This window comes from Nanorana parkeri, unplaced genomic scaffold (assembly GCF_000935625.1).
Source record: "Nanorana parkeri isolate BGI_ZX_2015 unplaced genomic scaffold, ASM93562v1 scaffold21, whole genome shotgun sequence".
Taxonomy (NCBI): Eukaryota; Metazoa; Chordata; class Amphibia; order Anura; family Dicroglossidae; genus Nanorana; species Nanorana parkeri.
The window spans coordinates 2,136,949-2,156,783 of record NW_017306289.1 but is presented as its reverse complement, the minus strand read 5'-3'; the positions used below and the strand labels follow the sequence as shown (position 1 = coordinate 2,156,783).

General features: G+C 41.6%; 1 protein-coding gene across 1 annotated transcript in view; it reads left to right on the top strand.

Annotated features, from left to right (window-relative positions):
• Positions 1 to 377: 377 nt before the first annotated feature.
• TSGA10 (testis specific 10) overlaps positions 378 to 19,835 on the top strand; it is a 70,075-nt gene continuing 50,617 nt past the window's right edge. Inside the window, exons 1-8 of the mRNA XM_018563318.1 lie at positions 378 to 431; positions 3,657 to 3,872; positions 6,228 to 6,293; positions 7,925 to 8,075; positions 10,328 to 10,516; positions 14,398 to 14,546; positions 15,742 to 15,915; positions 16,537 to 16,614. Coding sequence (XP_018418820.1) covers positions 378 to 431; positions 3,657 to 3,872; positions 6,228 to 6,293; positions 7,925 to 8,075; positions 10,328 to 10,516; positions 14,398 to 14,546; positions 15,742 to 15,915; positions 16,537 to 16,614 — 1,077 coding nt within the window. The remainder of the gene's footprint in view (positions 432 to 3,656; positions 3,873 to 6,227; positions 6,294 to 7,924; positions 8,076 to 10,327; positions 10,517 to 14,397; positions 14,547 to 15,741; positions 15,916 to 16,536; positions 16,615 to 19,835) is intronic.

Genomic DNA, 19,835 nt, shown 5'->3' with positions numbered 1-19,835 from the left:
GAGCGAAGCTGATTGGTTGCCCGGGGCAACTGCTCCAGATTTTGTCTACTGCAGTTTTGATACATTCTCCTTTCTGGGTTTGCTTGTGACAGGTTGTCCATCACTGCTAGGTGAACCCACAGACGTGAGGAGCATTTACATAGACAGGCACACCCTGTGCTTGGCAGAAGTGCCTGGTCTCCAGGTGGCCCCAGGAATTGTTGTGGGAGGGATGACAGGGACAGATGGATTTACTGTAGCCGGCTATAGTGACAACACAGGAGCAGTGAGGAGGGAAGGACAGGAAAAGTGCGGGAGTGGGGCAGCCTGTGACCGGGAGGCGGGCATAGTGTGGACAGAGAAGACTCTGCTTCACCTCCAACACACATCATCTCACCATGGCTGCTAGAAACCATGCTGTACACAGGAAAATATCACAGCTGCAGAGTAAGGTAATCAATCCACTGAACTTGCATTTATTGCATCCCAAAAAAAAAACTTTTCTACTTTTATTACTGTTATTTTTCATTTCCCTGCTGAACATGATTTGCGAGGTTTCTTAGCACAGTTTGTGAGCGATTCTATAAGACATGTGCATGGTGTAATATAAAACAAGTGAGGTATTCCATACAGAGTGGCCGCAGAACTTCCTTGCCTATGTGTGTAGAGAGAGGTACGAGGCTTCTGTTACCATGGAGACAAGCTTGGCTGGGGCTGCGGTCAGCGTACATCTCTGCCACTAGGCAAACTGACTCCCAGCGAGTCCTGTGTGGTGCTCTATGGCAGGTAACAGCGAGCTGTCTGTAAACCACAACACTCTTTATAATCAATAAGGAAAAGAGTTTACTTCAAGAACAGTAGGACAAAACAAAGCAGTATTCAAAATCTAAAAACTTAACCTGTGCATTTAATAATGTTAAATAAAGAGTGAGAAAAAGATACTGCTGTATCAAATCTGTATCCTTCACCTGGCTCTACACACTAATGTGCATTGGAGGACATTTCTTTTATGTTTTGATGCATGATTCACTACTCATTCACAGACAAGGGAATTTATCAAACTGGAGCAGACAGGATCTGGAGCAGTTGTTCATAGTAACCAATCATCTTCTCTCTTTCATTTCCAAAGCTTAACTGAACTGGCTGAACAAAGAAGCAGATTGGTTACTATGGGCAACTGCTCCAGACTCTGTCTGCTCCGGTTTTGATAAATTCCCCCCCATTGTGTTTGTTTTCTAAGGATTGACACCTCAATATTTTTTTATTCTATTAATATTGACATTGTGGTGTGTTTTACTCTTTATGTTGTGAGCTCAGGACAGATGTTTTTTAGATCATCTTTGGGTTCAGTTAGTGCTTGCAGCTAGGGCTGAAACCAACAAATCGATTAATTGATAATAATTAGACATGTGCATTCGGACGAACTTGCATATCAACGAAATGCTGTGGATTCGGCGGTTCGTCCAAATCAGAATGAACAAATTATTATATGCCAGAATATACTAAAAATATATTCGAGCATATAATAATTTGTTTGCAGAATGCGTGGCAGCCATATCAGCCACCGGCACATTCTCTGCATGTGCACCACTATCTTGTAGGTAGTGCGCATGACAGCACGTGACGGGTGGCGTCATACGCATGTATGCACCACCCAACCCACCATACGCATGTATACACCAAGATGGCGGCGCCCATACATTCGTATGACGTTACCTGACACCATGCACGCACGACGTCATGTGACAATCTGCGCTACGCCTCCAACTTTGTCCAAAACAAATTTTTATGCTGTGCACATGTCTAGTAATCATCAATAATGAAAATCGTTGTCAATGATTCTCATTATCGATTAGTTGGCCTGGGTCCCCTAGTTCTCTCCTCCATGCTGGGAGCCGGTGTTTAATTGGCATTGTGTCACCTTTGATCCCTGCTGCACCCAGCGGGGATCAAAGGGATTAAAAGTTTAAAAAAGAAATAAAGCCTCCCTTCCCCATCCAAATATAAAAAAAAGGTGGGAGTAATTTTCAGTTCGGTCTGACAAATTCTGGTGCTGAAGACGCCATTAACGCGCCTCCCGTCCTCAGTGCTTGCACTCTCACCAGAACAGTACCGCAATGCCGCGCGTTCCAGTGCGGTGTGATTGCAAAAAATTGTGCAACCTGCACAATTACATGCGGAATCTTTAGACTCAAATGAAGACTTTCAGAGCTTTGAGTTCAAGAATAGGGCCAGCGGTGCGGAATTCCTATCGCCCGAGACATGCAGTCCGGGCGCCAGGCAGGTGGTTTTTTTTCTACATTTAACCCTGCTGCGGGTCCTACCCCTCTGTGTTTATGATCACGCTCTCAGTAATGCTTTTCCATAAAACTGAGGCATTCTGGTAGAAGGCAGGGTAATCCTGGGCTGAGCTATAGTTTTTGGTTCACTAATATAGCGGCCGAGCCTGCAGGGTACAGAAAATGAGGCCCACTGGCTCAAGGGTTATCACGTTTTGGTCTAAGGACACTGGGATGGGGTAAACCAGTGTCATTTATTCATAATTAACTTATGAAATAAGGAGTTAATTAGGGATGCACCTAATTATTTGGGCGAATACTCGTTCTTGCCTAAATGCTTCCGATACTTATCCCAATACCAGAAATTCTGGTATCAGGAAGCCAGGCAGCGAGTCATTAGAGACGCCACCTGGCTTCCTGATTGGCTGGGAAGCCAGCTCCATGCTCCTTCGTCACAAGGGAGCATGGAGCTGGCTTCCTGACCATTCAGGGAGCCAGGTGGTGAGTAATGACTCTCCCCCTGGCTTCCTGATTGGCCAGTAAGCCGACTCCATGCTCCCTCATCACTTGGTGACGAGGGTGCATTGAGAGGGCTTCCCGGCTAATCAGGAAGTCGGCCGGCGAGTCATTACACACCACCCGGCTTCCTTAATGGGACTTACAGTACCGGTATTCGGAATTGGCGAGTTCCGTAAAAAAATATTGGTATTCGATACCGAAAAAACTGTATCGGTGCATCCCTAGAGTTAATACAAGGTAAGAGTTATCCCCTAGTCATGTCCCACAAGCATCATCAGAGCTCCGCTATCAGTGTCTTCATTCATTTGATACTTCCAACATTAAATGTAAGGAGCTTTTGATTGTTGTTATCACATGACACTGATATCCCTTCCATTGCCTCAGGGGATGCAAGGCAATCCATCCCTGCACTGGCACTGTGGGGCAGGCAGGGAAGGGAGATGTTTCTCTGTGCAATCTGTATGTTAGAAGCCATTAAGTGGCCTCCTCACTATCCTTGTTAAATTGAGGTGATTAACTAGAACTCTTCTGAGGGTCCAAAGCTGGTTTATTACAAGCAGCCTAATGTGGTTAATATTGACTTGTATGTAGTCCCTTTTAAACCTGTGCTTGCCTACTATGACCTGAAAATCATGGCACTTCTCATGCTGCAGGGAATCCAGGTGACATCATTCCACTTGACCTGCTTTCTGCAATAGCCGACATTGACTGTAATAGTGTAACGGTCTAATGATGTAATAGTGTAATGGGGAGAGGAGACATATAGGAACCATCGCTATCAACCTTATAGTGATGCCACAAGTTTCTCACCTTGCATCATGGAAAGAACAGCCCTGCCTACAAGTGATGTTTATGTATGTAATGTCATGTTTTCTGTAGATTGATGCACTTCAGAATACCAACCAGAGCCTAGAGCAGCACATTCTGCACCTAACAGAAAATAAGGAGGCTGTGAGTAGTCATGTGGATATTCTGACCAGGAAAAATGAACAGCTATGCAAAGAACTCACAGAGATAGACAAGCTGGCAGGGCAGATGGAGAAAGAGAAGGAGCAGGCTCTAGACGCTGCAGAGGAAGATCTGTTGGAAACAAAGGTGGTTGTTTTAAAAACATGTATACTTAAGCTTGCACTATTTTCATTAAATATTTTTCATTGTATTACATTTAGTAGTACTGTATTACATTTAAATGAATATACGGTACCATATTGAGGTATTTTGCTTTATTCATAATGATCATATAAGGGTGAGGGTTATTCACAAAAGGGTGACGGGTTTGGAGAAGGCAGGAGAAGTGAGCAATCTAGGACAATATAGCTGATTTGGAAAAATTCTCCAATTCAGCTCACTTTCCAGTTCAACTTTGTTGCCCTAGATTGTTCACTTCTCCTGCCTTCTCCAAACTCTTCACCCTTTTGTGAATAACCCTGTATATCTTGCTACATTTGTGTTATTGACATTCTTAAAGGGTTATTAAACCCTCAGTGGTTTTTGCATATATCTACTGCTAGCAAGCAGTAGATATATGCAAAACAATTTTAAAAAAACAAAACTTTTTCAAAGGGTTAATACTTATCTGTGTCTCTGCCACGTGCTCCCGTCCGAACATCTGAAAATGTCTCGGGCGGCCGCAAAGCATGTTGGGGCAGGAGCATGCGCAGTTCAGATCTTCAACCGAGAGACGAGGAGAGACACAAGGTAAGTATATGGAGCACCGTGCACCTGCACAGACTCCGTGGGACATCAGAGAAGAGGAGGACAGAGGAGTCAGCGCTGGATCGGAGACCCGCACAAGTGCTGGAGGGACAGCTAAAAACTACAGGATAGAAGAAGAAGATGGGATTAAGAGGCATAATTTAAGGTAAGTCCCTACATTAGCAGTGTGGGGGGGACCTTTGCCCTTAATGTCACTTTAAAGACACTGTCACTATCCCATTCAGAAAAGTATCAGTTTTTGTATTTTATTATAAGCCGCTGTTGCTTACCTTCCCAGGCATTTCCTCATGTTCTGCTGCTACGCTGAGTCCTGACTATGTGTAAGCTCTGTTTTGAGCTTATACATGTTTTTTTTTGTCTTACAAGCGAACCTGTCACTTTGCACTGAATGGGCAAAGAGGCAGAAGCTCTTTAAGGTGTAAGAGTAGATGAAGCAAAGAGAATTGATGTGCAGATCAAAACAGGTATGATTTGGCTCCAAAACATAAAGTCCATTATTCCAGGCAGAGACAAGCTCCCTAGTCCCTGATGTGACAATGACAGGGCCTAACAATACAGTGGGTTGCTTTGGCACCTAACATTGCACCTTCGCATCCCAAAACCAGATTGTGGCTACTACTTGTTTAAATTTGAGTGGATGGACAGGTATTTAAAGCTTTAGTATGTCATAGCGTTATATGATAACTCTTGCTTTTTTTTTTTTTTGAGACACAAATTAAAGCTATGTTAACTGTTTTGCCTTAAACATAGATAAATAGTAATAGACAGGCTGAAATACTCCAGGCTCCCTTCTTTTCTTTTGTCCTCCTCCAGCACATCCGGACACACTGCCCCATGACGCAGCTTGCATGTCCTAGCCTTTCGTTTCCTTATACAACATGTCATCCAGGCAAGGGAGTCCAGGGAGCCTTTTGAGAATGATATAGCACCTTGCTCAGAAATTTTGCAGTGCTTGGACTGGCTATGATAATATTTTCAATATTTATGAACACATTTCAGAAAGTAGCCAAAGTTACTGTACACTTTTATGCTTGCAAAATAAGCTTTGAAAGCTTGCACACATATTATTTAAATGGCTCTGACACAATTTCCACAATATTGAGAAATATACAAATGTTATTTAAAAAGCAGTTGGGCACATTTAGAGAGAAGTAAATGTGATGCTTACCAAACACTCACTGCATTTGAATCTTCCTGGTGCATGTGGTTTAATATACAGTGAATAAATCCCCACCAGTACATTTTTGGTAAATTATTATTATTATACAGGATTTATATAGCACCAACAGTTTGCGCAGCGCTTTACAATATAAGGAAGACATTACAATTCAATACAGGATGGTAAGGAGGGCCCTGCCCGTGAGGGCTTACAATCTAAAAGGGTAACTGCTTCATAAATATGCCCTTGAGGCCTTGGCAATTTAGGAACACGTTATGGCTCTTTAATTGTACTTAAAAATTCACAGAATATTTAGGACCTGCACACCCACATTTCACATATACAATAACATATCATACCAACATGTGTGTAAGCTTAGGTCTACTGTTTCTGCTACTAATAGTTACAAGTATTCTCTGTTTATTTCTGTTATCAATTTTCTTTTGTTAAGTTGCATATTGTTAAATGTAAAGAGTTTTTACTAAATCGTTTCTTTGTCAAAATCTGTATTTTAACCCAATTTTTTTTTTCCAAGTCTTCATAAAATTGCTCAACACTGTTTTCTGTGCTTTCAGAATGAAGTAAGAAGAAAACAAAAATCCATTGACAACTTAGAGTTTACAATCAAAAATCTAAAATCAGTGAGTAGAAGTTGCATTCAGTTCAGTCTATGAGACTGATTTACTAAAGACGTTGTGAATGTTTACATCCTCAACCCCTTTAGTAAATCAGCCTCTTATGTACTGGTAGATCATGTGTCAGTGTTACCAAATCCTGATATTATTTTGAATGTAAAAGTAAATTTCTTGCCAAAAATAAAAAGCTGCTCCTTCCATCTCCCAACCTAGATAACATGATCATTGGCTATCAGCCATTATTGCAGATGGTCAAAGTTTTAACAAACAAATTGATTTTATAGAGTGCATATAGCCAGTCCCTGTCCCCAAAGGATCTAACAGTCTAAGGCAGCGGTTCTCAACCCCATCGAAGGTCGAATGACGATTTGGCAGGGGTCCCCTTCTAGTGATTGACAGCAGCAGAGGGCTGGTGCAATAGCTAGTTTGCTATTGGCTATTAGAAAGTGAAATAGCCAATAGGAATCTAACTATGCATTCCTATGGTGGTTTTTTTTTTATTCTGACAGGGTACGCCAGTGGTTCTCAACCTGTGGGTCGCTGTGTGATTTCTGCTGTGCTAGGTGAGAGTCCTCCTCAGCCCTCTCCTAGCGTAGCAGTGTCAGTTCTCCCGCCACGCCGCCAGATGTCGCTGCAGCAGCCGCGTCATCCCTAAATTTTACCGTTGGGGGTCCCCACAACTTGGCAAATGTTACCAAGGGGTCCCGGCCCTAGAAAGGTTGAGAACCACTGGTCTAAGGTCTCTACTGTTCTTTGTCTAAGTCCAGTATAGTCGGACAGTTGCACAGAGGGGGACAATTTATAAAGCAGCCTTATGGCCTTACCACAGACATACAACTGCTTAAAAAACCCAGCAAAACAGTGCATTTATTAAACACAGCAATGTGCTTCATAGATGTACTTAATATTTTGTTTGCTTTGGGACTCAATTTAAAGGCCACAGGGTCCACGCTGTGCTCTGCATTTTGTGACTGGCACATAAAATGCAGTGTAGTGTAAATTAAACACCATGAAATCTGTTAGAGAGATGTATGAGCTCTGCTTTATAACTGGACAGTAAGCTTTTAGAAGGAAGCCCACAACAAGGGGGAGTTCCAGAGTGGCATTTAAATTCAGAGGCCAGTACTGAACCACTGTTCAAAGCTATCGATTTTTGGAAGGAGCGTTAAAAACCAGCAGTTGATCCAGGTGTTTACTTCTCACCTACAATTTTACATGGCGGTCGCTCAGGCTGACAGACACAGGTGCGATGCCTTGCAGCAAACGTTTTATAGCATGTCCCATTTGCCAAACACGTCCATTGAAGTAAATGGGACCACACACATAACTGTGTGCCAGAAGCTTGGCATGAGGGTGCTGTGTGGTATTTCAAAGTAAAATCCCGATTAGGATTTTAAAAAAACAGACATTCAGGAGATGACATTACTGCCTCTTAAACTCCTGTGAAGCAGCTCCGAACTGCCTCTGAAAAGCGATTCACCGTAAATCACTTTTTAGAAGTGTGTTTAATCTACTGTCTGTGTGAATGAGGCCTTAATCTGTTTTTTTAGTAGGGTGAATGTTGGTTCTGAAGCCTTATGTTTTTGTGTTTATATGCATTAGACATTAAACAGTGTACTTTTTGCTTTTAAAATCAGGATGCTGACATTGCTAAGGAACATTCAGAAAAAGTTGAAGCTCAGCTCGAAGAAACAAAACAAGAGAACAAAGCTATAAATGGTCTATTAGATCAGCTGCAGGAGGACAACAGCAGATTGAGCAAGAAAGTAGAAAAACTAGAGAAAACAGGTATTTTTCAGTCGCTTTATTAAACGTTACATTCCAGAAAACCCCTTTAAAGTGCATGTAAACCTTAACAATGAACTTCTCGTATTTTCTCCCTTTTTGTCTGTTAAATATACTTAATTTAAATTATTTGGTTCTCCAAAAAATTTCAGAAAACCAATACTCTTTCTGTAAACTTAGTGAAATTACATTGCAGAATTTCATTGCAATGTATTAAACATTCTGTAGAATATTAAAGAGACTCTGTCACCAAGGTATATTTTTGAAATAGAAGGCCACTGTTATAGACTGTCAATACTACTGCACCACGTGGCTATCGTCACTTTGCTGAAGAACTTGGACCACCAAAGACTATTCAGCTTCCAACACCCTTCAGATGACTGAATATCCGTATTTGTGCAAAATTTACTTTTGAGCATAAGTATGCTTTCTGCAGCCATATCGAACCCATAAAGATAAATAATTCATGTGACGCACACCACTGTTCAACTGTAAAAGTAAAGAGAAGAAGTCGCGTGTAAAGTCTTTCTAGTCAGAGTTAACCAGGGCTAAGGAATTTTTCCTTACCCTAGTAATAGTGCTGGGTCCTTCAGCAGCCAATTACAAAGCGCCATCACTGTCACTTGGGTGCAAAGGTAGTGAATAAGGAAGAGTTGAAAATTCTTCCAATTTTTTTATGTTATCTGTGCCCTAGTTGGGTGATTCCCTTTTATCTCTTGTGAGGTCACTGAGAAGGCAACTGAGGGTAAAATCTAACCAATGCAGACAGCAAAAAAAGAAAAACGACAGGTTCTTACCCTTCCTAATCAAAAACTAAAAAGAAAATAACAATTTATTGAAATAGTAAACAAGATGCAGAATGTGGGTTTAAAATTTATACTCTAAACAAAAAATTAAAATTGGCTCTGAACTGTTATAGTTACCCTTAGGCTAGGTTCACACCTAGGCGATTTATCGCATGGATTGAGTCGCAAGATATCGGGCAAAACACAGAATTGCATCAAAGTCAGTGGGGGCTGTTTGTCTCCCGTTCCCCCTTTCTGAGCACCATCTTATTGCAAGTACAATATCAATGCTCGGTTGGGGCACGGTTGGCGCTTGGTTTGCCGCTGCCATATACAGGTGAAACTCGAATAATTAGAATATTGTGCAAAGTTCATTTATTTCACTAATGCAACTTAAAAGGTGAAACTAATATATGAGATAGACTCATTACATGCAAAACAAGATAATTCAAGCCGTGATTTGTCATAATTGTGATGATTATGGCTTACAGCTCATGAAAACCCCAAGAACCCCAAATCCACAACCTCAAAAAAGTAGATTATTACATGCAATCAATAAAACAAGGATTGTACATAGAACAATATCGGACCTCTGAAAAGTACAAGCATGCATATGTACTCAGTACTTGCTTTGGGCCCCTTTTGCAGCACTTACTGCAATTACTTTTGCACGATATTCTAATTATTCGAGTTTCACCTGTAATTACTGACAATACAAATTTTCTGTGGTTCTGATGATCTAGTGTATTGTATGCTTATCTCCTATGACGGCTAATTACATCCTATTTACATCCTATAGATGTGCCTTGCTTGTATATGTTGTTTTATAAATAAGGAATTTATTTAAAAAAATAGAGGCTGTTCACACCTTTGAGGTTTGTCGTGAGGACAAAATCACCTGTCACGCAAAAGGGTGCAGGAGCTATTTTCAGGCGGTTGTCGCGCGGTGTGGGTCCCATTGACATCTCTATGCATTGATATCCGCAAGGTTTTCAAAGAACAGTCGCACAAATGAAAACGCGTGACAACCACACGAAAACAACTCACCAGCTCAATCGCCTGGTTGTGATCTTAGCCTAAATAAGTTCACACCTGGGCAATTTATCACGCGAATTCAGCCTCGCGATATCGCACAAAACAGATTTTCATTAAAGCCTGTGGAAGCTGTTCACACCTTTGCGATTTGTCGTGCACTAGAAATCGCCTGTCGCGCAAGCAGGTGCAGGAGCTATTTTGGGGCAGCTGTCCCGCGGTTTGGGTCCCATAGACATCTCTATGCATTGAAAACCGTGCGTCAACCGTGTGGTTTTCAAAGCAAAATCACGCAAACAAAAATGTGTGACAACCGCGTGAAAACAGCTCACCAGCTCAGTCGCCTAGGTGTGAACCTAAGGATATTTATGACACTGAATACTGTTCTTATATGTTATAACAGTTTTGTTATAGATGTGTTTTCCCTTTATTTAATAGAAAAGAAAATAATTTTAGTAACAGAAAAGAGTAAAGCAACATCTCCCTCTAAACTGGACTCATTTGTTAAAAGCCTGGAGGAAGAAAGAGATTACTACAAGAGCGAAACAGAGCATTTGAGAAGAATGCTTAGAGGTCGTAGTATTAGTCCCAAACGCAGTCCCTCCTGGGTAAGCACAAACCTGTTAAATGACAGCAGAAAGTATATTTTAGAGCAGTGGTTCTCAACCTGTGTATCCTCAGGACCCATATTTGTCCTTGGTCATTAAGTGGTGACCCAAGTCACACTGCAATAGAACGCACGGCATTGCGGTATTGTGCGTTCCGGGCGATTGAACTGTGGGCGGGAGCTGTGTTTGGGGTGCCATTTCGAGAACTGGAGTGGATCCTCAGCCAGGGGTCCAGTGCTGTGCTGTGCTGTGACGGAGCTCCATCCATATGTGCATTGCTTGTACAACTCCCATGTGCGCCCTGTAGAGATGACGGGAGCCAGAATGTGATGTGACTCCGCTCCAGGCACCTCTACAGGGCACGTGAGGGAGCTGTAAGCAATGCATGTATGAATGGAGCTCCCTCGTGGCCCTAGCTCCAGCCCACCTCAAGCTGACACTCAACGCCAGGCAGCATATTCTAAATGGCTGCTCTGCATGAGAACTGACATTGCTGCGCTAGGAGAAGGCTAAGGGACTCTTACCTAGAAAAGTGGAAGGCACACGGCAACCCACTGAACACGCGCGACCCACTTTTGGGTCACGACCCACCAGTTGAGAACCAAGGCCTGAGCGTACACATGAGATTACTCTTCCAAGCTGTACTCATGGATCTCTTCATATCTGTCACCACGCAGGAGTCCTGTGTCGTGATATTACATAATCCACTATCTGGATGTACTGTGTACCAGTGTAATACTGGTGACATTCGCACCTTTCTCTTCCCATCTGGAAATTTGATTGGCCCCTCTTGTTTTTTACCTCCCTGAAAATCAGTATATTTTTCATATTTTTTCCAGAAAAAGTCAAAGGCTTGTGTGGACTTGGTTGTTAGGGTTAGACTTGATATGTTAGGCAAGAAATATTAAGTGTGGTCTTAGTAGGTTATCTAGTAGATTACTTTCCAGTTAGCAGAGAGTCAATCTTATTTGGAGCTGAAAATCAACAGTATAATGGCTGCATGTGCTGTACTGCTAATTAAGTGCAAAAGGTAATTTCATATACTGTAGTATCCTTAGTATGGCACAAAGGGAATATGGGGTGGAAGCTGGTGTTTTGACATGCATTCAGTGATATTATTGCAGGGATGAGATCCATCAGTATGAAATAACAATATGGTGCGGTCTGTCTGCCTCTCGGATTAGAAGCGGGTTCAAACTCAGGGTTGGGTCTCATCTTCAACCACTTAAGTTTTAATTGGTATTAATGTGGACACCTCAAGATGGAGCTTTTCAACAGTAGCAGCAGCAGTATAGTGTAGAACTATTATTTAACTGAAATAATAATAACATTGGGGTGATGATCTGTCTGAGGTGTATTATGACGAACAGCCCTGTAGTGAGTGGAAGCCTAAAGAACTAGTTCACCTTTGGGACAATAATAAAATCAAACCATTATTTTGACCTTGCACTTGTCTGGCCTGTTGTGAGAAGCTTGATAGTCCAGAATCTACTTAGATATAGTAGTGGCTACATGTTGTACTAGAAGCAGGGAGCTTCCAGTTCCAGTGTTATTGAAGTGATACTAAACTCAGGAGTTAAATCCTAAAAATGCATTTAGGTTCCTTAACTATTAACAATGTAACTTATTTGTGTATCACTCAGCTGTAGTTCCTCAAATCATCTCTGAATTGGTGCTGACACTGTCCTTCCTTCTGGAGGGTGGCTACTTTTCTTCCCTATGGTCCCTGTGTGTGTTGTAAAGTAGCGTTAGAGTTGTGAACATCTATAAGGATGCTAGGCAGGCTTTCTTTGATCAAACTAGGCTTTGTTGAAGGAGTTGTCAGTCAGCTTTATTAGGCAGTAGAGAAATCTGAACTGGTTGCAGATGGATGCATAGCTCTCACAACATCATAAGAGAGAAAACAGGCTTTAGCTATGCATATATACTATACATTAAAGCAGATAAAGTGTGTTAAAATGGACTTATTCTTGAAGATATTTTATTATTGATAACCTGACTCTTCTGTACATGTTTTGACAAATGCTTTCAGCATTTTCTATGTAAATTTGGTATGAGAAAAGACTACGTAAATACTTTTCTTTTTCATGAATTGATGGACACAGGAAGCCATATATTGCATGAGGTTAATGCCACCTACAGGAGGATTGAACACTGGCAAACAAATAATCTGTAGGACAACCCAGGATAACCCATTCTACTCCCAGCATGCCTAAGTTATTTGCTAGTGTCCTAGAAAGATATATATATATATATTTTGGGGGAAATGCCTAATCTAATTTTTGCTAGCAAATTTTTTCTTCCATTCTTCATTTTTTCTTCAATCAAGAATCTCTCTCCCTCACAGTTTCCTCAGCCTAGATTTAGAGTACTGTACCCAGACCCTACTGGACTGGACATTATGGGGCTATCCTAGGAATGACCTTTGGGACACTGGGTTCCACATAACGCTTCGAGACCCCATTCTGGTAAAATATTAGCCGTGGGGCACTTTCCAGGTCCAGAGCCTTTGGCATTGCTTTAGTTCTTGCTTTGTCTCTGAATACCCACTCTTAGAGTAGGTTAATCCGACTGAGCACCCAAAGATACCTCATTGTTGGGACCGCTGAGTGCCTTTAAATTTTCCGCTTTTCAACAGCTTTACTGTGGAAGAGGGTAACGCATCTTCTGTGGGTAGAATGTTATGCATGCTCTGCACTCTCATCCAGTCATTCAGCATTAAGGAAGCATCTCCCCATTGCTGCTCCTGCTTTGCAAAGAGCCACGTGGAACTCTTATCTCCGATCTGTTCCTACTGCTCGTCTTACAGTGACTTGATTACCTCTGACCATCTAATTCCCACCGGTTACCAGCTGTCTGGGTTCTTTTGTAAATACCTGAGGCCTTGCCTCACACCCTGAGCTTATTTGCATCACCGCCATGTGGTGGCAACATGTCTGTAGATGTCTGTTGACCTATTGATGTTGTATGTCTTACCCTGTATTTGGAGGATCAGCCTGCTGTCTCCAGTCTTGGGTCCCTCAGAGCTCCTACAGCTGCAAAGATCTTGCCAGGGATCAGGTGAGTTGAGGCTTAGTGTCTTCTCTAATCTAGGGCGGCTCTGGTTGACTTTTACCAGGACATTATTCTCAGCTTACTCTGTTTGGTCTCAATTATTGGAGAGGAGTTCCTTCTCCTTCTTGTTGAAAACTGTTTTCTCGTTCCACCCATGTGATTGGATCAGGTAGACCAGTTTCTACATTATGGTGTATGATGGATCCATCCCATATTGTGTTATTCCTCACTAGTAGATATTCTCTTGTTTTTCTGGCATCAGGCTTAGTTTCCTCAGCCTGATGCCAGCAGGTGGTAAGTTTTCTAACTTACCACCTGCTCTTGACCTCTTCACACCAGGTTGGGGGGCTCGGCTTTAGGTGTTGGTCTTTTAGGTGGTTCTTGAGCTGCATACCGTTCCCCACCTTTGTTCTTGTTGGGCCTGTTTGCTGTTACCCACCCTTAGTTGAACTGCTTTTGGATGTCTTAACAGTATAGTCCTTCTTGTGTCTCTCAATAGACGATAAAGAAAAAAGTATTTTTGTACTCACCGTTAAATTATTTTCTTGAAACTTATGAAGAAACACAGGTCCCACTCCTATGTGTGTGTGAACATGCTCGTTGTACTACTTGCTACAAACTGAGACATGCTGGGAGTAGTAGGGGTTATCCTGGGCTCACCTACAGATTATATGTTAGCCGTTGACCAATCCTCCTGTAGGTGGCAGTGTAACCCAACAGTATATGACTTCCTGTGTCCCTCAATTGACTCCATAAAAAATAATGTTTAAGCAATTACAAAAATCTTTTTTTTTTTTTTCAAATGGAGGGTCACCTTTGTAATGTTGTTTATTATTCTATTTTCACAGCATGATTCTGAAATCAAAAGGAGCATTCGGGAACGAGATGAGCTCCAGGACATGCTAACAAAGTATGAGCGACACATGGCAGAAATCCAGGCTAATGTCAAAGTTCTGACATCGGAGCGAGACAAGACCAATGCACTTTATGAGAGGGTAAACTTATTAAACTCTAATTATTGACATTTGATCATTGTTCAGATATCAAGTGATTGTAATATCAGAACAAAGGAAGTATATATTTTATTATGTTAGCAGCATAGTCGGCAACAAATTGAAAAATTTAGATGCAAATCAGACTGTCTGTCGTTTAGCAAAGTCTGTGCGCCAGTTTTTATGTGCATTTCAACCCCTGAACCTGTAATCCTGGGTAGGTAAATTAGAAAGATTTGCACTGGAGAAAAGACACATTCACTCAACAATTTAAACACACAGGTTTTATTCTTTCAGTACTACTTTAGAGCAGCAGAGATATGAATTCATAAATGAAGCTGCCTAGTTATCATAAATCTATCTCATCATTCCTGTTTATCACTGCCTTGCTTTACAACAAAACCGATAACTATCCCTTATAGTACATAGCAGCACCTTCACCATAATTGCCAACCAAAACTTTTCAGTCATTTAGTTTACTGTACTGTGGTAAATGTCTGGTGGCACCATAGTAGGTTGTCTGTACAATACAAAGTGTACAGTGTGTGACAGACCTAAAACTATCAATGACAGATTGTGTTTACGAATATTGTTGATATGATTTATGACACAATTGTATTAGGAACTCCCCTAAAGAAATGTAAAATAACATTTATAATTGAGGATTGTACCCACATTCTAATATAGAGCCTTGTTTTGCATTTGTATCATTTATATTTATATAACCAGTAAGTTGCAAAGACTAGGCAATAAAGTTGGTGCCTTATACATTTTAACAGCATTACTTATAAAAAGTATGCAAAATGATCATAACTAGACTAATACGCTGGTAATAGTGTTCATGGGTGGAACTTGCTGGAACACCCCAACAACATACAGTGATACAAAGTATGTGCTGGGGATGCTAGTTAGCTCTGTTTGCTACTTGAGAGAAGCCAGTGATGCCCAGTTAGCTTGACATGAGTTTACAAATAAAAGCCACTGAATTAATATAGTAAATAGAGAAAGTGTGAATAGATGTAAAGTAAAAATATTTTTGTCATTATGCATAAAAGTGCAATTAAAAAAACGCATTTAGTGCAATGACAGTGAACCGTAGTAACTAGGATTGCAGTTTAGTTCAGTATAGAAGGACCAGGCTTGTATTTTTCAAGTACTTTTCTCGGTACAAATTTTTTATATGGTGTTCCTTTTTTAGGCACAACAAGAAATTACACAGCTTCGAAGAGAGCTCATGCGGTCCCCAAAGACATCCAAAACCAGCTTAACAACTCAAACTATTCTACGACATGTGGAGAATGAACGTGACAGTGCTATTTCAGATTTACGCCGAATGACCACAGAGCGAGATAGCCTAAGGGAGAGGATGAAGGTAAGCAGTGTAACGTGGACATAGAATATTTATTATACTGGCATCATGTGTTCCTTTGCGACTCTTAAAAAACAAATGCAATACTATAGTATTCAGAATATGATTTTTTTTTTCATTTTGTGTGCACCTATTTACATTTTCTCTGCATATACATGCATACTGAAAGTGACTACGACAGGGTTTAGGACAAACTGTTAAACTTTCTGGTGCTTACAACAGTTTCCTTTTATAACCATTGTTTCTATTCTCTTAAAAAAGCACTGGTGTTGCAATTGTACAAACACCTCTGGTAGTTTCATAGTTTGTTACCAACCTCTCACACTTGGTTTGCATGTAAATGTGATCAGCTGATTAAGGGATCCCGGCCGAAAGGGTGCCGATGGTGGCACCCACTGTGCGCATTTTGGCCAGTTCCTGAAGAACTGGACAATATTTACATAATGTATAGCCAGCTTAACATGGCTACTTCCAGGCAATGCACTTCCCTGCACTTCAGCACTGTTGTCATCTCAGAAAGTTTAAGCCAGGTCAGGTTCACTTAAACAATATGATAGAAAAACTGGTCACTTTGAAGCTTTGATCGAACTCTAGCAACAAATAAGTTTGTTTCTTTTCCTATAGATTTCTCAGGAGACTGCTATCAGTGATAGAGCCTACTTAGAACAAAGAATAGAGGAACTGGAATCAACAATTCAAATAGTAAGTGCAAAAACTTTCTTATGATTCATCACTTGTTTCCTTCAAGTTTTTTCACTGAATTTGCTCTGCTTTTAATTTTTTCATTTCTTTAGTTTAGATTCATTTATATTAAAATAACTTAAAAAGAGAAAACCACATTACACTGTAATTATAAATTAGGAATCCATAAATAATGTTCCTGCTATACCCTCTCTTTTCAGTGTGAAGATTCACTCTAAAATATAACTAATAATAATAAGATATAAATAATAAGAATAAAAACCTTTACATTTTTCGGTTAGAGGGTGGGTAGCAATTACCCCATGGTTTAATAATCCGACGCTATAGTGGATGTAGTCGAAACTTCCCTCTGCTCTTATCGTCCATTGAGGGACACCGCTTTTAAGAATTCTGAGACGTAGAGTTGTTATGCAGCTGCCTCCAGCACACATCTTCATTCTATTTTTGTTGTTTATATAAGGATTAGGGCATTCTGGATCAGCAATTTCTTGTTCCTAGAGACTTTAAGTATCTGTATCCTTTTCTGGATGATTTTGTTAAAAAATGGTCTATACCTCCTGACGTTGATCCTACAATTTCTCATCTTAACAAGGCATTGACTGTTCCTATTGATGATGTTCCTTCATTTAAGGATAATACGGACAAAAAATTGGAGGATCTTTCTAATTAAATTTATTTGTTAACTAGTGCTGCTCTTCAACCCTTTAATGGTTAAGATACTTATTTTACAGACTTTAGATGCTTGGACAAAATCTTTAAGTACAGAACAGGTGACTGCTGGAGTTGCTCCACATTTTATTGATTGTGTGGATCAGATGGCTGTTGCCTCACATTTCATATGTGATGTGCTTCTTGATGATCTCCCACAAAGGATAGCCACAACTAAGCCTCACAGTGTTGTCCTGCCAACCAGCACTTATGCCAGAGGGCCTTGCAGATCTGGACAGAAGAAAGGGTTACCCAAGACATGACCTTGCTAGCATCTAGTGCCGCATTTAACATACAAGTTAAAAAGTATCTGGTTAAGCGATAAGTTGAGTGTCAACACCTACTGCCAACAGGCCCCTACTGAGGGATTTTTGCGCCCCCGCGAGCACGCGCGTCGCCACGTAAACGCGTCGGGAGCGCCTACGCATGAAAACGCCGAACGCGCTACACATGTTGGGTATCGCCGCGCACGCCGGAGTGAGAGCAATAATTCTAGGGCCAGTATTTTGGGGTATCTCTAAATTGATGACCTGTGGGGGCGTTTAAAGCGTCTTTTATTGACTTTTTGGGGTACTGCAGTTTTTCGCCGTTTCACGGTCGCACGCAATTTGTAAACTGGGCATGTTGGGTATCGTTTTACTCGTTGTAACCTCATCTTTTATATTTCATTAAAAAAATGGGTAATTTGTTGTGTTTTGGGGCATTTAATTAAATTTGTCACTAAATTTTGGGGTTTAATAAGGAGTTGCGCTAATATTGCGCAACATAAAAATTTTCAACTACCACCATTTTATTCTATAGGGTCTTGGCATTCAGAAAATATATAATGTTGGGGGGTTTTACGTAATTTTCAGGCCTAAAATGTGGAATATAACATGGGTGCAAAAAATGAAAAAAGGGCCTCAGTCATGAAGGGGTTAAAAAAAGGTTGAGAACTGAGTGTGGATACGAAGCCCACCAAGCAATAGCAATGGATCAAATTTGCTGCCAGATTCATGGTGGTAGGTACCTTAAAGGAAGGAGTGTCCCCTTTGGAAAAGCTCAAGACTTTATAAATGCATGCCAACTACAGGAAAATTAGACCATTTAAAAAAAAAATTAAATCCTGGTAACTTCTGGTTCCGGCGCCAGATTACTTAGCCATGTCTCCCGGAGCTCCGTCCCGCCGAACACCCCCGAGACCAGCCGATCATACTCCACAACAGTCACAGCGACTTACCCGCACAGCAGGAGATACAGCACAGGCTATGGACCGCTATCTTTCGCGAGCCCAGCCGACCAGGAGAGCCTTGGAACAGTCCCTCACAGACGACCGGGACAAATCCAAGATGGCCGCCATTGTCACTCAGCAATCTGACTTGACGATGGATCTCTCTGGTGAGTCACAACCACCTCCCCTGCAGGGACAAATAGACTACCAGACACTGGCTGCAGCTGTTGCCTCCCACTTAAAGCCAGACCTGACCCATATTATCGCAGACTCTCTGCAGCAGCATCTAGGGAAACTAAATGCCTCACTAACATCACAAGGAAATCAAATCAAGCAAATTGAAAATAGAGTGAATGATCTAGACCACAGGTCAGCAACCTTAAACACTCAAAGAGCCATTTGGGCCCGTTTCCCACAGAAAAGAAAACACCGGGAGCCACAAACTCTTTTGACATCTAAAATGAAGATAGCACTGCATATATCGTTTTTTACCTTTATGCTACACACACTTCTCCTCTCCTGCCTTTTACTAGGGACGCGGCCAGGAGAGTAGCTGAGTCACAAGACCCATCCCCTTACTGATTAGCCCATCGGCAGTGCGGGGCCCTGAGACCCTGCACTACCGCATATTCCACCAGGGGGGGGTGCCCAGGACCAGGCCTCACTGGGCCCCCCCATAGCCTCAGGCCCCAGGGGCTGTTTCGCCCCTGGACAGGGAGCCGCAGCAGAGGGATGAAAGAGCCACATGCGGCTCCGTCATTTTCCACACACAGAAAACTAGATCAAATGTCTAAAACAGTAAAATATCTTTGTGATAAAGTGGATGATTTGGAAAATCGTTCCCGCAGGAATAACATAAGGGTCATAGGCCTACCTGAATCTGCCAAGCCAGCTGACCTTGCCCACTTTTGTTAATCAGTCATACCACAGGCACTGGGATCAGCACAGCCTTATAAAGTGGAGAGGGCACACAGAGTGGGCTCCCCCATAGATTACATCAACACTAAACCCAGGCCAGTGATTGTGCGATATCTGGACTACTCTGAAAAAAATCTACTACTCCAGGCTTACCGCTCACAACGCAATCTGGTAGCGGGAGGGCACAAGTTACTATTATTCGCCGACTATTCAGCTGAGCTTACAAAGCAGTGGAAAGCCTTCCACGAGGTGTGTCAGCTGCGGCTTAAATTCATCCTCACATACTCAGCAACGATGAAACTCTCCTCTCCAGAGGGGAGACCACTACAATTTACTTCCCCCGATCAAGGCAGGAAATATATCAGCTCGATCAACAAAATATTAC